Here is a 19,074-nt window from a genome sequence, read left to right as displayed (position 1 = left end):
ACAACACTATCTATCTAGTTAAAATAAAAGTGGAGAAGAACGTCAGAACATAACACGATAACACTTTCTTTATGGAATATTATATTCACATTAAGTGATTATCGCTTATAGAAATGTACTGAAATCTAAATGAGTAAATTATACTTTGCATGACATGGTAGACCAGTAAGATTACACAAGTAAACTTTATAGAAAGATAATGTGCAACATATCATATTTGAATGTCTATTTTGTTTATTCCCTCTCATGTCCCCCCCCCCCCCCCATTTTAAATATTGATATAATATTGGTCATATTTTTCCCTCATGGAAAAAACTCCCAGTTTGTCCTAATTGCACTGTCAAAACAGCTTGAAAAACAGACGTTTTTTTTCTACGAGACACAAATATGTATATCCGTTCTAGTGTTTTATTCCATTTGGGAACCTTTCTTTTGTTTCTCCATAGGTTTATTTATAACAGCAGTTCACCCCATGAATTGTGCGTTATTCATTAAAGAATGACTTGAAAATATAACCACCATTTTAAAAGAAATAGCAAGGTGCTATAAACAAGAGCAAAGGCACTAACGTGCTTTGTCTGGAGTGAGAGATGTAATAAATAAAATTGCCTATATCAAAACACTGCCCACATACCAAGACGCTGTGAAGGATCATCACACAGTCTCAGTGGAACAACCATCATGAATACGCCAGATATTTAACTCAGGGAGTGACAGTCCAAATGTATGACTACTATGCAGCAATACAGAAAATAAACCTATGCACTGAATAATGTGTCATAAATAAATTTCAATAGTAGTCAGACAATATTTGGCACACACATCTCCAGATCTCATCACATTTTTTCTTGAATAGAAAGGATACTCATATTGTGCCAATGAATGTGTCATTGATACATGGAAGCAAGTCAAAGCTTGCAGGTACAGACCATGAGACTTGGCCATGGACACAGGCATTATTCTTTGATCTAATGGCAAACACAGACTTACGGTGCTTGTAACAATATCCTGAAGGAAGATGAAAACCCTTGCATTATCCAGCATTATCTTCTGAAACTACAGAAAATGACCTTAACAATGACTTACGACTTTGGGTTGAGAGGTTACTTCAGGCTTTAGGAAGCAATGTTGAAAAATACAGTATATGAAAGGGAGTATGTGAGTGAGAAGTAAAATAAACAAAAAAAAAAACAAAAAAAAGAGGAGAGAGAACCACCTGTTATAATTCCCAGGGAAAGCATTTAACCAATGAGAGAGAGACCTCTCCAAATCTTAAAGTCCACTGTTTTTTTGTTTTTTTTAGGGGCCAGGACCCTTTAAACTTCCTGCTCACAGGAGCATGGTGAACGGTTTCTCCAGGAACTTGCGGAACTCAGCCAGCCACTGTGCGCCAACAGCACCATCTACCACCCGGTGATCACAGCTCAGAGTCACAGACATCATGCTTGCCACATCAAACCTACAAGACACACAGAAAACACACACACTGACTGGAGGAACTGTTTTAAAAGCGCCATGTATAATAGTAGGGCTGATGGCAAATTAATGTCTCTCTATTTCCCTTGCTCACCCTTTTTCATTGTCTGCAGGCAGCAGTCTCTTTTCTGAGCCACCCACAGCCAGAATGCAGGCTTGAGGAGGGTTAATGATAGCTGAGAAATGCTTGATGCCATACATGCCCAGATTGGAAATAGTGAAGGTGCCACCCTAGGAAAACCAAGAATGTTTGCTTTGAAATAAAACAAGTAATGCATTTTTATATACATAATACATTTTATATTATTTTAGCTATATACACATATACAGTTTGTTATATTAGTTTCTGGTCAGAAAGGAAAATAACAAATTTATTTAGCAAGGAGGCATTCAATTGATCTAAAGTGGCAGTAAAGACATTTATTATGTTACAAAAGTTCTGTTTTAAATAAATGCTATTCTTTTAAACTTTATATTCAAATAATCCTGAAGAAATGCCTCACCGTTTGCACAAAAATATTAAGCAGCACAACCATTTAAAAATTTGATAGTGATAAACATAATAAATTGTGAGCACTAAATCACATTAGAATGATTTCTGAAGGATCATGTGAGACTGACACTAAAATTGATTTGAAATCTTATCAATAAATCTATTGAAAAATAAATAAATATATATATATATATATATATATATATATATATATATATATATATATATATATATATATATATATAAGTATACAAAATATATATTTACATACATAAACATACATACAAACTAAATTTGATTCATTAATTTTTTTTAATGTTTTTTTTTTAGTAAAGTTGTTTATTTAAACTGTTAAATGTTAAGAAAGGTACAGGTTGTTACAAAACAACACAGCATAAAATAATTATTTCTGATATCTTAATAGACCACCTAAAACACTTACCTGGAATTCGTGTGGTTGTAGTTTTCCCTCTCGTGCTTTAGCAGCTAATGTGGCTATGTCTTTGCTGATAGTCGCAAGTCCCTTAATATGAGCATTAAATACAATGGGAGTGATTAGACCCACAGGCGTACTGACTGCGACACTAACATCCACCACGTGATTTCTGTGCGGAGAGAAAAAAGCACTTTTCAATGCCACATCAGTTACTTTACATTTACTGTTAACTGCCCTCAAATGTTTAAGAGCAGAATTGCATTGTGGGAGTCCACTCACTGTCTGATGACTGTGTCCATCCAGGAGGAGTTGGCCTCTGGCACCTTTAAACAGGCCAGAGCCGAGGCCTTGATGATGAAGTCATTGACCGAGAGTTTGATGTTATCCGTTTTCACCTCCTGATCATGAGGAAAAGGTACAGTCTAAATTAGGAATACTATAATGTGGAGTTCACTATCATGTCATGGTCATGTGAACAGAGTTCACTCACAGCATTGAGTTCTTTCCTGAGTTCAAGAACTTGGTCCATGTTGACATCGACAGACAAATAATAGTGAGGAATAGTCTGCTTCGACTGCATCAACCTCTGGGCAATTACCTAGATAGCACGGCAGTAAAGAGACAGGCAGGAAACAGAGCATTATGGGTAACAAAAGTCTTCAAATATGCATAGAGAATATAAAGTGGTTTCTGTGGTCAGTGGACTCACTCTGCGGACGTTGCTGATGGGGATGTCAGTGAAGGTTCCTGTAGGTACAGCAGCAAAAGCAGGGGCAGCTGGAGGGCTGGGGGTGGGTACAGCAGGGGTAGGAGCAGCAGCTGGTGTCTGGCAGTATCCAACAGAAATTTATGTAAAAGAATGAGCATAAAATATGAAAAAGAATGACTTTTACACTCCATTTTTACTACTATAAAAAAATACAATTCACCATTTATGTATTTTTTGCTCCTAATAACTTTACTATACATCTACAGTCCTGCATTTCCTAAACTGATTTGGAGGGAATTCTAATAATTTTATAAAAAAATTATTATAAAATAAATGATTAAATTAAAGCTATTATTAGCTTGAAACAAATAGTAGCTTTAGAAAAAATATTTTATTTGATTCAACATAAAATTTATTACACATAAACATTTAGAACGCCAAGGCTTAACATAAATTATGCCATTGGTCTGTCTGAATACTCGATTCTGATTGGCTGGCAGGTGTTGATTAAATGCGTTGAACTGTACAGGTAGTTCCAGGTCAGTTTAATCACGTTCTATATTAATGCGCTTCCTATAAACATTGGTAACCATAGTAACATACAGTTACAGTTGAATAGTAATACAGACGAAAATAACCGTCATTTTTATCGTTCCGGTCAAATATTGCAGCACAAATATTGTTAACATCTTTAATATGTGAATGCTGGGAAATGACCATGGCATAAATGGGATAATCAACGGCTAGCTGTGCATTAAACGATTTGAATGCACTTCGCGGAGACAACCACCCTCCGCTGCGTGTCTGGCGGTTCTTCGCCTCCTGAAATGTCAGATGACGTACAGGTCTGGGGGCGGGGCCAGTGCGTTAACTGCATTAAAATATTTTAACAGTGTTATTCTTTCATAACTAATTAAGTTAAAGCGTTAAACTGACAAACCTAATAAAAACTAAGTTTGTTGGATCTGGTTGCATCAAAATTTGACTTACAGGAGTGGGCTTAGGTGGAACGAAACTGTCGATATCTTTCCTGGTGACTCTGCCGTCTGGTCCAGTTCCTATGGACACAGTAGTAGCATATTCCCATTTCAGTCAGTGTCACTTATGAACCACCCATAAATGATACAAGTAAAATTATAAAGTAACACTGCCTCTAGTGCCAGATAGACATCTCACATGCAAAGGAAAGTAACTGATAGTATTAAAGTCAAACTGCTCCTACCTGTGACTTGGGCGATGTCAATTCCCTTCTCGGCAGCCAGTTTCCTGGCTAGAGGACTGGAAAACACCCTACCCTTCCTAGGAGCAGCAGGGGCGGCTGGAGTAGCGGCAGGTGCTGGGGTGGGAGCTGCTGGTGCTGGCGGTGGGGTGGCCATCTAAACAGTGATGTACAGATTAAAGCCATATACAGTGGGGGAAAAAATTATTTGATCCCCTGCTGATTTTGTACGTTTGCCCACTGACAAAGAAATGATCAGTCTATCATTTTAATGGTAGGTTTATTTGAACAGTGAGAGACAGAATAACAACAAAAAAATCCAAAAAAACGCATTTCAAAAAAGTTATAAATAGATTTGCATTTTAATGAGTCAAATAAGTATTTGACCAATTTGCAAAACATGACTTAGTACTTGGTGGCAAAACCCTTGTTGGTGATCACAGAGTCAGACGTTTCTTGTAGTTGGCCACCAGGTTTGCACACATCTCAGGAGGGATTTTGTCCCACTCCTCTTTGCAGATCCTCTCCAAGTCATTAATGTTGGCAACTCGAACCTTCAGCTCCCTCCACAGATTTTCTATGGGATTAAGGTCTGCAGACTGGCAGCCGCTCCAGGACCTTAAAATGCTTCTTCTTGAGCCACTCCTTTGTTGCCTTGGCCGTGTGTTTTGGGTCATTGTCATGCTGCTGGAAACCCATCCACGACCCATTTTCAATGCCCTGGCTGGCTTCAATGCCCTGGTCCTGACGGTACATGGCCCCGTCCATCGTCCCTTTGATGCGGTGCAGTTGTCCTGTCCCCTTAGCAGAAAAACACCCCCAAAGCATAATGTGTCCACCTCCATGTTTGACGGTAGGGATGGTGTTCTCGGGGTCATATGTAGCATTCCTCCTCCTCCAAACACGGCGAGTTGAGTTGATGCCAAATAGCTCGATTTTGGTCCCATCTGACCACAACACTTTCACTCAGTTCTCCTCTGAATCATTGGCAAACTGCAGACGCGCGTGTACATGTGATTTCTTGAGCAGGGGGACCTTGCGGGCGCTGCAGGATTTCAGTCCTTCACGGCGTAGTGTGTTACCAATTGTTTTCTTGGTGACTATGGTCCCAGCTGCCTTGAGATCATTGACAAGATCCTCCCGTGTTGTTCTGGGCTGATTCCTCACCGTTCTCATGATCATTGAAACTCCACGAGGTGAGATCTTGCATGGAGCCCCAGTCCGAGGGAGATTGATAGTTATTTTGTATTTCTTACATTTGCAAATAATCGCACCAACTGTTGCCACCTTCTCACCAAGCTGCTTGGCGATGGTCTTGTAGCCCATTCCAGTCTTGTGTAGGTCTACAATCTTGTCCCTGACATCCTTGGACAGCTCTTTGGTCTTGGCCATGGTGGAGAGTTTGGAATCTGATTGATTGATTGTTTCTGTGGACAGATGTCTTTTATACAGGTAACAAACTGAGATTAGGTACACTGCCTTTAAGAGAGTGCTCCTAATCTCAGCTCCTTACCTGTATAAAAGACACCTGGGAGCCAGAAATCTTGCTGATTGATAGGGGATCAAATACTTATTTGACTCATTAAAATGCAAATCAATTCATAACTTTTTTGAAATGCGTTTTTCTGGATTTTTTTGTTGTTATTCTGTCTCTCACTGTTCAAATAAACCTACCATTAAAATTATAGATTGATCATTTCTTTGTCAGTGGGAAAACGTACAAAATCAGCAGGGGATCAAATCATATTTTTCCCCACTGTATGCAAACCACCTACTAAAATTATTTATTTTTGGTTAGTTTAAATATAAAATTAAATAAATATAAAGTTATAAAACCACGTTATGTTTGTTGTGGGTTGTTGTAACTGTAGTTTAGCAGTTAGTGCGCATGCTAACTATAACCAATATCAATTAGTACATAGCTATATAATAATTTTTAAATAAAATTAAATATCTTATTATCTTTCCATTGTTGTACAGCCACTCCCACAAAACTGGCATGGCATGATCGCAGAATTTCAAAACACTGCAAATATTTCAAAATGACCTTTCACTTTTAGTTACAGCATGAAACTATTGATATTACATTGGCAGTAAAAACATGACCTTGGTTTTCCTCACAGCGGCCTTTAGGTGGCCGCATAAAAAGTATATTACATCACAAATGACATGTTGCTCTTGTCAATCAAAGTGCTGTTGCAACTCAAAGTGAGCAATAAATGATTGCTGTTAATGTTAAAAAGTTCCCAATCTTTTAATCAACAGCATTAAGTGTGCATAATTAACCTTAGTAAAAATGACATAAACAATAGAGGTCTTGTAGAAATGTCAGATCTCTTTACCGGTGTGGGAGCGGGAGGCGGGCTTGTAGCCACCCCTGTCTCTACATAGTCAGCAAACGCACTAATGTCGGATTCTTTTTCCACAATGATGCAGAGAGGAGTGCCGAGGGGAACATCCCTGGTGCCCTCAGCAATCATTATCTTAGCCAGGTAACCTTCCTCCTGTACCTCAAAACCTGAAAATCACAGGAAATTACTTTACATGAATCTGTTAAAGTAGACACGCTAAATTTCTTTAAATCTGGTTTATGCATGTACATTTGATTGTGTATGAATATTTAAGGTATTCATACATAAATATACACTACCATTCAAAAGTTTAGGGTCTGAAGGATCGTGTGAAACTGAAGACTGGAGCAATGATGCTGAAAATTCAGCTTTGCTATCACAGAAATACATAGCATTTCAAACTGTAATAATATTTCACAGTATTAAACTGTATTTTTGATCAAATAATTGCAGCCTTGGTGAGACTTCTTTAAAAAAAACATTTAAACATTTTTACAGACCCCAAACTTTTGAACGGTAGCATATAAATAATGCTGTAACCACTGTTGATCAATGATCAATGACCAAATCTGCCAAACCTAAATATGTGATTACAGCCATATACATATAAAAATCAGCATTTCCAGAATTAGAAATTGTTATCAATATTTTTAAAGGCAGAATAATTGACAATTTACCGATTGTTGCCTTATCGGTCTCGATTTCAGCCAGCAGATCTCCCTCACCGAGTTTCTCACCCACCTTCTTCTCCCAGCGCTGCACGGTGCCCATAGTCATGGTGGGGGAGAGAGCTGGGAGAAGAATCTAATGAAAGCAAGACAGAGAGTCAATAAAAGCATGCAATAACATGCTTGCTTATGCTTAAACTGGCCAATATCCCAAATATTTTTACATCAGAATTAGTAATTCGGTTTGTATTCATTTTCATATTTGGCCAACATCTCATACCTTCAAGTGAGGTGGGTAGGAGCTTCCAGGGACTTGTGGCGAAGCAGGAGCAGCAGCAGGCGCTGCTGGAGGGGGAGGGGCAGCTGCAGATGCAGGGCCGGAGCTAGCAATTTTATCCAATGTAAGGTCCTTAAATGCAGGGATGAGGTCAGGACTAAAAGGTCAAAGGAAAGATGATGTATATTAGGTGGGAAAACATCAAAAATACATTCTATTTCAAGCACACAGATATTAAACATGCAACTTTATGCTTTCATAAAAAGCCAAGATCAAGACACAGAATCATTATGTATAATACATCACTAAGCCCTTTTTTATGATGCACTTTTTTTTCTGTGGTACCACAAATTCAACAGTTCAAGTATGACAACTTTTCATCGTCATTTTATATTAAGAACATTATGTATACAGCAAACAGCAGATCTTATGATGTTCTGTATCTTGGCAGTACAGGTAAATATTATGCTTACTTGTCAACTGTAATACAAATGACAGCTCCAATGGGCACATCTCTCGTACCCTGAGGGACCAAAATCTTAGCAAGGTAGCACTCCTCCAGCATTTCAAATCCAACCGTAGCCTTGTCCGTTTCAACCTGACCAAATCAAAACAGAATAGGTAGAATTCAGAATTATACCGTGGGGCTGTTGAGCACTTGATCTGATTGGTTGACACAGACGTTCTAAGGCTCTATGCTCCATGCCGTGGCCTTATTACCATATCAGATGTACATTAATATTCAAAAATCATCAATTATTACTAGGGCTGTGACGGTATGGGATTTTTTCTTACCGCGGTGAAGAAGCAACAAATATCGCGGTTTGGCGGTTAATCACGGTAAAGCACAGGTATGCTGTTCTGAAAGGACATCGGGAACGGGATATTGTTAGACCGCCCACTCCCGTTCAAAGTACACCAGAGTTACCGTCCGCTACCGTGTTTTATTTGGGAATTTAATCCCGCATCGCAAGAAATCTGGTCAGGTCCCGCGGAATGCAGACCTCTAGCTTCCTCCTGCAAATACCTCGCAAAAAAAGTGCGGTGATGACCTCAACACCACGGTCGGCATCTCATTACCACGGTGATGCAGTAATGCGGTTATCGTCACAGCCCTAATTATTACTTAATCTTGTCATCACTGTAAAACTATTAAGTGTAATTTTAAAAGTGTGGCTTTGTCTTGTTGGTTAAAAGCTGAATGTGCCTCACCTCAGCAATCAAATCTCCCTCATTGATTTTGTCACCTTCTTTCTTCTCCCAGCGTGCAATAGTGCCCATCTGCATAGTGGGGGATAAAGCGGGGAGTTCCACCTGTAACAGAACGAATTAGGTTAAATTAACAGAAAGTTGTGAGCATTTTGCATGAATGACTAATGACATTTTACTCATAGAACATAATACATTAACAGTCAGAAGTTTGGAGTAATTAAGAATAACAATGACTTCTGATCAGGTTGATCATGTAACACTGAAGACTGAAGTAATGACTGTTGAAAATTCAGCTTTACTGTCACAGGAATAAATTACATTTTAAAATACATTAAAATAGAAAACAGTTATTTTAAATTGTTACATTTTTGTACAATATTACATTTTTAATGCAATTTTGACTGAATATATGCAGCCTTGGTGAGCATAAGAGACTTCTTTTGGGATAATTAAAGATAATTATTAAACTTTTTTTGTAATTATTCCAAATCATTATTCCAAAGATTTTTTTAGTGTTAATGATCTGCATTGAAATGGTAGTTCAACAGTTCTGTTGTTGTTTACTGTGACGTAAGATCATGACATTCAGGACTTCCACCACTTCCAAATAATGAATTCCATGACTTCTGCCTGCTTTTTCTTTTTAATTAAGGATTTTTATTTATTTCATGGAGAGAGGACTCACAAACAGCCATTTCAAGGTGATAAAATGGTTTAGAGCTGAGTATTAATGTATAATCATTATGGAAATGAGCCCTTTTCTTATCATTTATTTTCTAAGCATGGAAATCTACGACTGTGGGCACAGTTTTATCAAGACATCTACTAAGAAACTGTTATGCTGTCTCGTGAGATAGCATGTTTCATACAGGCATGTCAACAAGGACCTCTGACAGCTCACAGAATTCACGACATAAATATAACTACAGCCCTGCTTTAACATCTTGAAGGTGACACCAACAGAAGAAACGCACTGATGCGCTATACCAGTACTCAGTTCACCCCAAATTTTTAAATCATTTTATTCTCCCTTATGTTTTCCAAATCTGTGTGACTTAATTTATTGTGGAGCACAAAAAGAGATGACAGATGGCACAATGAAAGTAAACGATGACTGAGGCTGTCACTACGTAGAAAGAGATGCAATGAAAGTGAACAGCGACTGAGGCTGTCTGTCTCCAACATCTCCTTTTGTGTTCCAATGAAGAAGAAAAAAGCAAGTCAAACGGGGGTGGAAGCACATAATAATATTAGTTAGCCCTTAGCTTACCTTCTGATGTGGTGGCAAACTGTACACTCGCATGCTTTGACTGAAACTAGCCGTCTGGCTTCGCAAGACCCATGATCTGTTACTGAGGATGCTGTTGAACACACGCCGACCGTGACACAAGGTCCGGATCCGGGCCGGGCCGCTGGAGTGGTATCGCTTGAGATGATGGCATGATAGCGGTCCGGATCGTGGACTGGCAGCAGCAGCAGCAGGGCCCGACAGGACACTGGGCCGGGTGAGCCTGGCAGATGGACGCACTTGCAGAGCTAAACGCAACATTTTGAACGTGATGACCCCTGTAAAACTACGCTGGATTTGAGTAAGGCCACTCTGGTATCAGAATATCTGACACCTGTGCTAGAAGTGGCGGTCTGTTCCCCCCAAAACGTAACGAACAACCTCACTTTCCAATGACCTCCCCGCTCCAAAACATCCCACTTTACGACAGTCTCCTTCGCTTCGTCCTCCTGGTGACGCATCAGGGTTGCCAGATACTTTTTTTGCATGATATACAAAACCTCCCTTGTAAAATAATAATGTTCATCACAAATCATCACATCGTCAAAACACTGACATCCTTCACTTAACATCTGGTTTATGAAGTTATATGGGGGAAGTATTTTTTGAACAGATGTATTATTCTGAGGGACTGGGAGATTGTAATTGTAAATACATGGCAACCTTCAAGCTGTCAAAGCCGGTGTCGTAAACCGTCAAGCAAGAGCTGACGTAAAAGTGCCGCCAAGTAAAAGTTTAACTATGCACACAGTTTAATCTTTAATTGCTAATGTATTGAGACTCAGATGAATATTGTTAAGGTATGACCTTCTTATATTCTTAGCCTTTAAGCATTTAATTTACCCATAAATAAAACGTAACGTTCCTCTCCCTCGTGTCGTTTCAACCCCATAATACTTTCATAGAACACAAAATAAGTTGAAAAACTTTACACAGCCTAAAACAAAACTATGCAATTGCTGCATTTTATTGAGGTATTTTTCAAGTATTAATTCATATACTGCCAACAGGGCAAACTGATAAGAGATCAGGCATGTGCTTAGAAAAGCATTTAATGTAATGCATCTTTCAGCAAAATAGAAAAATATAGAATACAATATATGTAAGGAAAAGCCCCAAGTAGCGTTATTTTGCATTGGTCTTTTGGCTGTTTATTTGACGATTTTAGCGAGGGCTGCTGCTCGTCTCTCTGTGTTCTTGAACAGGGCTCGAATAAGGCTCTTCATCTCATTACAGGAGAACTCCACTGCCAGAGGTCCTTTTCCCTCTGCCCACCTAAATAAGAAGAAAAAAGCACCAATTAAATCTATGAACTCGATATATAATCCTAAATAAAGGAATTACAGACATGATCCCATAAAATGAACCATATATAAAAGATGAAGTGTATCACCTGTCCACGATCTCCTGTAGATTAGCATTTAGCACCATGGAGATCTCTTTTAAGGTCATCCATTTCTTTACATAGACTGGAACCTCTTCTTGATATTTTTTGTTCTTGTTTTCATCTGGCAATGGATTGAACACCAGTGGCCCTTCTTCTAAGATGGTTTGACACAGTGTTCGCAGTCGCTCACCATCCACGTTCGAGATGTCCTGGAATGAGAGCATTAGGTTTACACCTCCAACAGTTAAGTGGCGTCACCAAAAACAACAGCAGCAGCAGCATTATGTATTGCCTTACCTCCAACATCATAATTTTGTTAATCAGCTCTGATATTGCAGTATTGAGGAGAGTCCCCATGGCTTTGCAGTATATGTTCACAGGCAAGACATCTTGCCAAACTTTTCCCAACCTCCTCAGCTGATGAATTACCTAAAATAAACAATAGCAATAAAACATCAGTGACAAGCACTCAAGGCACAATTATGCTTGTATACTGGTATCTAAATACAAGCAACAAAAGGCTCTACTGTTTATTCAAGGACAGAGAACTTGTGGTGTTTGATCATACTTGTCTGATAGCCTTGCTGGCTACAGAGTAATTGTCTTCATCATCCAAGTTGGAGAAGTTACGTGCAGTGGACATTCTCTCCAACATCTCAGCTTTTTGAACGTTCATTTGTGCCACAAAGCACCGAGCACCTTGTTTAAAAACAGGGGGGGGGGGTACATATCTATTCAAGATTATGTGAAAATTGGTATGTACACTACTGTTTTTTTTAGTCTCTTATGCTCACCAAGGCTGCATTTAATTGATCAAAAATACAGTAAAAATTAATATTGTGAAATATTATCATTCAAAATGACTGTTTTCCATTTTAATATATTTTAAATGTAATTTATTCCTGTGATTACAAGGCTGAATCCTTCAGAAATCATTCTAATATACCGTTTGGTATCATTTAATTTTGAAATGAACTATACTGAATTGTAATGCATCGTTAATTGCAATGCTGAATAAAAGTATTAATTTCTTACTGACCAGTTTGAACAGTATCATAAAATGTCAGTGTGCCCTTACCTAGTCTTCTGAAGCCTGGGACCAAGTCTACAAAATAAGCCACTCCGTCTTTCAAAGGAAGGTGAGGTTTAAACTGGAAACCCAAGGTTAAAAGGTGGTGAGCGATGAACATGCAGTTATTGTGTTGGATTGCAGCCAAGTGAGGCAACTTCAGGAAGTTGTCCCTAAGTTATGAAAACAGAATTGCATAAAAAAAACAAAAACAAACAGTACACCAAGAATACTGCTATTTTTTTTTTTAAAAAAAGACATCAGCTTACTTGTGATATGTAGGCACAACATCATAGAATAGGTGAAAAATGTTTCGGACTGTGTAGAAAAGCTGGACTGCGCTGCAAAAAAAAAAAAAAAAAGACCACAAATTTATGAAGTTCAGCAATTACAGCTTCCACATGGACATAAAAACATACAGCATCTACTTAATTATAGTGTCTGTAATGCCTGCTGCGTACCACTGGGGGGAGCTACCCACTGCCTCAGACAGAGTTTGAATGGCAAGCTCCAGGAGCTGCTGCACTGACTCACTAATGCGACACACAGGTAGGCACAGAGTGTTGGGACTCAGCTGCTTCTCGTTTTCCAGGCTCTGCTGATCGTAACGGGCACTTTTCTTACTAGACTCCTTCCTCTCCTTCTCTCCTCCACTGGGACTTGGTAGTTTGGGGATAGAGAGTTTATACTCCGGAGTGATCTGGATGAAAAGAGCATATAGAAGACTGTAACTAAAATCTTTTATGGCTTAATTAACATTAGAGAATTTGAAGAGGTCTTACTTTCACTGTGTTGTGCATCTCAGATGTCATCAGTTTCCGTGCAGCCACAATAACATCTTGGCATTTTTTGCCTGCGAAGTGGCAGTTGATGTTCCTGGCGTATTTTAAGAGGTCGGTTGAGTCGCCTGCGAGGTAGCCCATTTCTTTCAGACTGCTCTCGAAATCTTCTGTCTGTTTAATGACCTGAGAATACAATTGAATATTGTATTACAAAGAATGCTGCACAGTTGTCATATGTTGACAGATCCTTGCAGCCTTACCTCACTATACTCAGCTAGCTGACTACTGTTAGCCGGTATGGAATGAACCAGGCATTCACGAATGATGCATTCAGACATCTCCTCCCATATCAGGTCTCCTAAAATCTCAGACACTTTCTTTTCATCTATAGACACATCTGAAGAAAGAAAAAAACAAACACCATCAGCCTACTTCAACCTTTTTCAAGACCACTTGTTAGACAAATTGATGTACTAGGGACTCCCCATAATATTTTGTATAAAACTGAGACCATAATAACATGCATATAGCACCATAACACTTAAAGAGTTAGTTCACATACGCAGAATGAAAAAACAAGACACTTTTGCAAGAACACACCTGATAGGTTCTAGTGTGTTTAAATGTGAATAAGTCTAAATGAAATTAGATTATCATATTAAAAAAATCATCTCTCTTCACAAGGCTTGGATTAAACCGCTCGAATCATATGAAATAGTTTAACAAGGCCTTAGTTAAGATTAGTTTGGAAAGACATGAGCTTGAGTAAATGATGATTAATAATTAAATGTAATGTACAGATTTTGTGGGGGCTTCTAAAACTTAGCTTTGCAATGCTTAAAGTAAACTTATTAAAGGAATAGTTCACCCAAAAATGAAAATTCTGTCATTAATAACTCACCCTCATGTCGTTCCAAACCCGTAAGACCTTCGTTCATCTTCAGAACACAAATTAAGATATTTTTGATGAATTCCGAGAGCTCTCTGGCCCTCCCATAGACAGCAAGGACACAGAACAGCATACGTTGTTTACGTTCAGTAGATACTCTCCAAAATGTCGCCAGGGTGACGTGGAGGAGAAGAATTGTTGAATAAACTCATTTTTGTTTTCTTTGCACACAAAAAGTATTCTCGTAGCTTCGTAAAGTTACGGTTGTTGAACCACTGATGTCACAAGGATTATTTTAACGATGTCCTTGCTACGTTTCTGAGCCTTGATCGTGGTAGTATCCTTGCTGTCTATGGGAGGGCCAGAGAGCTCTCAGAATTCATCAAAAATATCTTAAATTGTGTTCTGAAGATAAACGAAGGTCTTACGAGTTTGGAACGACATGAGGGCGAGTTATTAATGACAGAATTTTCATTTTTGGGTGAACTATCCCTTTAATAATTAATACTGCTTTTTTTTTTATTATTTAGAGATCACACAAGACCCCTGGCATAGTGTACGCATTGTAATTATTAGTCATGATTACAATGTCTATGTTAAACAGAATCAACTTTTTTTGGTCACCAAAAAACTTACCAAAAAGGTGTTCGTGTAGTGTTTTAAGCACGGTGAGCACTTTGGTATAAACCTGGCTGGGATCAGGATGCTCTGCTTTGGTTTCTGTACACTGCAGGCTCAAGACAGCGCCCTGCTCCGGCTGACTGCTCACTTCCACCACCAACGAGGGGTATATGATCAGAGGCTTCAGCATGTACTTAAACAACACTTGCCCTAAAGGATTGACAGAGTCAGGCAGTCAATTAACAGACTAAACTGTGAACAAATCGATCTAGAGGTACAACTGGGCTGTAACACCAAAACTTATTCTTACCAAAGAGTTTAATCTTTTTATGAAGCTCTCCTTGAATGGAGAGGGCTTGGAGAATGCTGAGGAGAAGGGCATGTGGGACAGATTCATCTCCCTTAGAACCTCCTCTGTTCAAATGAAGTGCTGTCTTCAGGAAAGACTTCACACTAGTGAGCTCGGCTGAGAAAAAAAAAAAATAGAGATCAAAACTACACAGATCACCAAACAGAAACAGAATGTTCGTAAAGATATCATTTTGTCCTAGTCAGATACCAGCAACAGAGCTTTTCTTTTGTATTGTGACAGAGTGAAAATGATTATTGAAGGAAAATAAATAAATTGTAGGCTGGAAGTCCCCATTGGTTCAATCCGTTGATTGTCAATTGAATGGAGGCAGATCTGACTGTGAGTTTACTGTCGATTACAAGAAAGGGACAGGTTTAAGCTTACTAAATGATTGGAGAGATCTGGCATTTACCACCAGAGACAAGTCTGTCCTTTCACTGAAAGACTGAGATATGAAATTTGAAACAAAAGTAAAAACAAAACAAAAAAAGTAAAAAAATGAAACATTCATGTTTGAATTGGTCACAATAAGATCAACAACATGTGTTACAGAGAGGGTGAATTTTCATTTCATGCCAGCTTTAAAGTAAAATGTAGTTACTTTTAGTGGAAGGAAGTTTCCAGACTGCCAGTTTCTGCCACTCTTCCCCAAGGTGGTAGATGAGATTCTCTCTCTGTATTGTGATCTCTGAGCTGAGGGCATGAACTAAAGGCAGCTCTGTGTCGTTCCAGGCTTTCAGGGCATCGACACTAGCTCGTGCCTGTATAATACAAGTAGGAATATGTGACTAAGACATCGTATAGTAATTCATAGGGCTGTTAATCGACCAAAATGCTATTCAAATTAATTACATGATATGCTAATAAATTAATAAAATTTGGGGAGATGTCGAACTAGATGAGAAAAAGCCCTCATTTTTTTATAATTAAAAATTAAATATGCAATTAATTAATAAACCTGTTAAATTCAAAGGGTGGTAAATGATGAATTAATTAAATGTTGAATGTGACTGACCTTTCCATGTTGCTTGGCTGCAACCACATAGTTTTTTTCCAGCAAGGCCCTGTGATACTCCTCTATTGCCGTGTCAAACTATAAGAGCATATCAAAATAATGAGATAATGTTTCTATTACACAAACCATGTTCCCTAATTTATGTAAACAGGCAGATTACTGTGAACTGTTCTTACACAATCAATTACATTACAAGAATGCACATGCTTTAAATCACAAGTCTAGCTTTATGGTTAGAAAATCCTCTAAGCCTTTACAAAATCCCAGTAGCATTACCTCTTGGAGATGCTGGAGTAGGTCTATAACTGCAGTGTTTTTCTCTAGCTGCTGTTTAAGCTTAGCATACTCTGTTACGGCATCATGGAGGTTCTGCTGAACCTGTAAATGCAAACACTTAGTTTACATGCTAAACTACTATAACAGAAACTTTTTTTTATTTTTTGGACTGACGCATAATTGCTTACTAATAGTAACATAAAGGTACCTCATTCTCAATGCAGCTTTTTAATAAATCAATGTCTTTGGAAACTGATTCAACCTGGTCCAAAAGCTCCTCTGCTCCCTCCATACTGGGTATAAACTCAATATATTTTTTATTTATCATGTCTGTAACCTCTTCCTGTACGGAGAAAAATATATGAGGTTAAAACTCTGACACAGAAACATAGAACACTAATAAATACAAGCTTAAATACAAAAAGGGTTTTGATATAAATGGAGATCAGCGTTATATTTCTTCAGTAATATATAAGGATAAACAAACTTACCTCTCCAATTCAGATAACAAATATGAAGAATAAGACATTTCATTTGATAGATTTAATTACATTACAAAAAGCTCTGAATGTGATGATCTCGTTAAAGACACAGATGTCACAAATCCCTAAACATAATCAAGAATAAAACACAAAAAGGCAAGCTTGATGGGTAAAAATATGAACCCAGACAAACATGCTTATCGGTGTTAACACTGTCTCGAGACTGGAAAGAACACAATGTTGCGTAAAATGAGGCTAATAACATATAATCTGTTTGTCTGAAGTCAAGAGCTCAGACTGGCACTGCTATCAGCAGCATGACACGTCAGCCAGACAATGTCACAAATACCGCTTTATTCTCGATTAAAACATGAATTAACAAAGTGTTCATTGTCCAGCGAAGCTCATCACACGTTTGTTATTCTTAAATGACTTCATATGTCATGAGAGGAGCGTTAGCCGCACTTGGGTTAACGGTCAATGTAACGTTATGCTAACATTAGTACCCAAGAGTCGGTGTGCAAACGAACAAAATAATCGCATTTTTAAGCCTTTTTTAAGTATTGAATTTAACATGAATTATTTTTTACCGTCAAGTTATATTGGGGTTTGACAGCCGCTAGCTTACTCAACTAACGTTACACTGTTTACCTTCGTTTCTTCCACTTTCCGTGACAGTTTAGAGACTTTGCAGGCGAGGTCATCTTTCTCCAGTTTTCCCGAGCTGGCGAGCACTTCTGTCACAAACGACGACATGACGGTAACGGGTAGACGACTGAACGCGCAAGATAGTTTACCACTTCATGCCACGACCCGCCATTCCGCGCGCAAGGGATGCTGGGAGTCTGTGTCTGTTGGAGGAAAAAACAAAGCTGTAGTTGATTTTAAAAAGGGGGCGGTTAGAAATGCTCGCTTGCTGTCCAGCGAGGCGCTTTTAAACTATAAAATGAGGTCATTCGGTCATTTTATTAGGGCAGGTTACAGACGAGACTGAAAAACAATGAAATGTATTAGCTGTTTTGGATTGTTTTGTCTGTTTTAGTGGATATACAATCATTTTAATTTCAGGTCTAGTCAGACTGAAAGTGAATTCTTTGTAAACCATGCTAAACAACACCTTAACTAGTAAAACAATTGCACTAAATGAGAATGCCAGAAAAAAAGAATGGCAGAATGCTTTCTGGGATATAAAAGAGTAAGACAAAAATAATATAAAGGTTTAAGATATTAAAAATGATGTTTAGATATCATCAGAGCAGAGTGAATTTGGGTAAGGTTACTACAGTGTGTGAAATAGCGAGAGATGTTTGATTTTGGTAGCTGGCTTTCCTGATTTGGTGACCCTGCTGTATGTGTTCAGCTGTTCACATCAGACCAAAAATGTTTTTTTGGGTATGAAACAGATGTGAATAGACATCATTAGAGTGAATTTGGGTAACATTACAGCCATAGTGTGTAAAATAGAGAGGGGTAACAGATTTTGGTAACCTTTAATGCTGCCTGTGTCAGATTCGGTGACCATGCTGTATGTGACCAAAATGCTTTTTGGGGTATAAAAATAAAGTTTAGATATCACCAGATTAAATTTAGGTAACGTTAAAGTCAAGTCACCTTTATTTATATAGCGCGTTTATCAATACAGATTGTGTCAAAGCACTTAACAGTATCAAATTGGAGGATAGAGTGTCAGTAATGTATAATGATAAGATTAAACACTCAATTTTCAGTTAAAGGCATTTCATTATTGAATTCAGAGATGTCATTTTCTAGCTCAGTTTAGTTTAAATAGTATCTGTGCAATCAAATCGACAATAATTGCTAGAAATTAAGTGTCCCCAACTGAGCAAGCCAGAGGCGACAGCGGCAAGGAACCAAAACTCCCTCTGTGACAGAATGAAGAAAAAAACCTTGGGAGAAACCAGGCTCAGTCGGGGGCCAGTTCTCCTCTGACCAGACGAAACCCGCAGTTCAAAAGTTTATATTTCTATTTTTTATTTTGTTGCAATTTCTAACAATAATAGTATGATGTAGTTTGGTATTTTATTATATTTTTAGTTATTTTGTTATATTTT

At 38.2% G+C, this 19,074-nt stretch overlaps 2 protein-coding genes across 2 annotated transcripts; both read right to left on the bottom strand.

The window, feature by feature from the left end:
* Positions 1–394: 394 nt before the first annotated feature.
* On the bottom strand, positions 395–10,581 carry dlat (dihydrolipoamide S-acetyltransferase (E2 component of pyruvate dehydrogenase complex)). Its single transcript, XM_058758113.1, has 14 exons — positions 10,112–10,581; positions 8,842–8,943; positions 8,103–8,227; positions 7,633–7,786; positions 7,362–7,488; positions 6,676–6,851; positions 4,337–4,490; positions 4,105–4,172; positions 3,115–3,231; positions 2,896–3,003; positions 2,685–2,803; positions 2,412–2,574; positions 1,571–1,707; positions 395–1,459 (listed from the first exon to the last, which is right to left on the bottom strand). The coding sequence occupies exons 1-14, from the start codon at positions 10,388–10,390 to the stop codon at positions 1,330–1,332; spliced, it is 1,959 nt and encodes a 652-aa protein (XP_058614096.1). The 5' UTR covers positions 10,391–10,581; the 3' UTR covers positions 395–1,329.
* A 487-nt stretch (positions 10,582–11,068) lies between these two features.
* zw10 (zw10 kinetochore protein) lies at positions 11,069–17,787 on the bottom strand. The gene is made up of 16 exons (XM_058758112.1): positions 17,654–17,787; positions 16,729–16,863; positions 16,521–16,622; positions 16,245–16,322; positions 15,831–15,990; positions 15,188–15,343; positions 14,893–15,087; positions 13,628–13,764; positions 13,368–13,550; positions 13,047–13,285; positions 12,855–12,926; positions 12,595–12,758; positions 12,085–12,215; positions 11,814–11,945; positions 11,523–11,725; positions 11,069–11,404 (listed from the first exon to the last, which is right to left on the bottom strand). Exons 1-16 carry the CDS (start codon positions 17,756–17,758, stop codon positions 11,281–11,283), a joined length of 2,316 nt encoding a protein of 771 aa, XP_058614095.1. The 5' UTR covers positions 17,759–17,787; the 3' UTR covers positions 11,069–11,280.
* Positions 17,788–19,074: the final 1,287 nt, after the last annotated feature.

The sequence above is a fragment of the Onychostoma macrolepis genome, chromosome 21 (assembly GCF_012432095.1).
Source record: "Onychostoma macrolepis isolate SWU-2019 chromosome 21, ASM1243209v1, whole genome shotgun sequence".
NCBI classification, from domain to species: Eukaryota; Metazoa; Chordata; class Actinopteri; order Cypriniformes; family Cyprinidae; genus Onychostoma; species Onychostoma macrolepis.
This window is presented reverse-complemented; position numbering and strand designations above follow the sequence as displayed.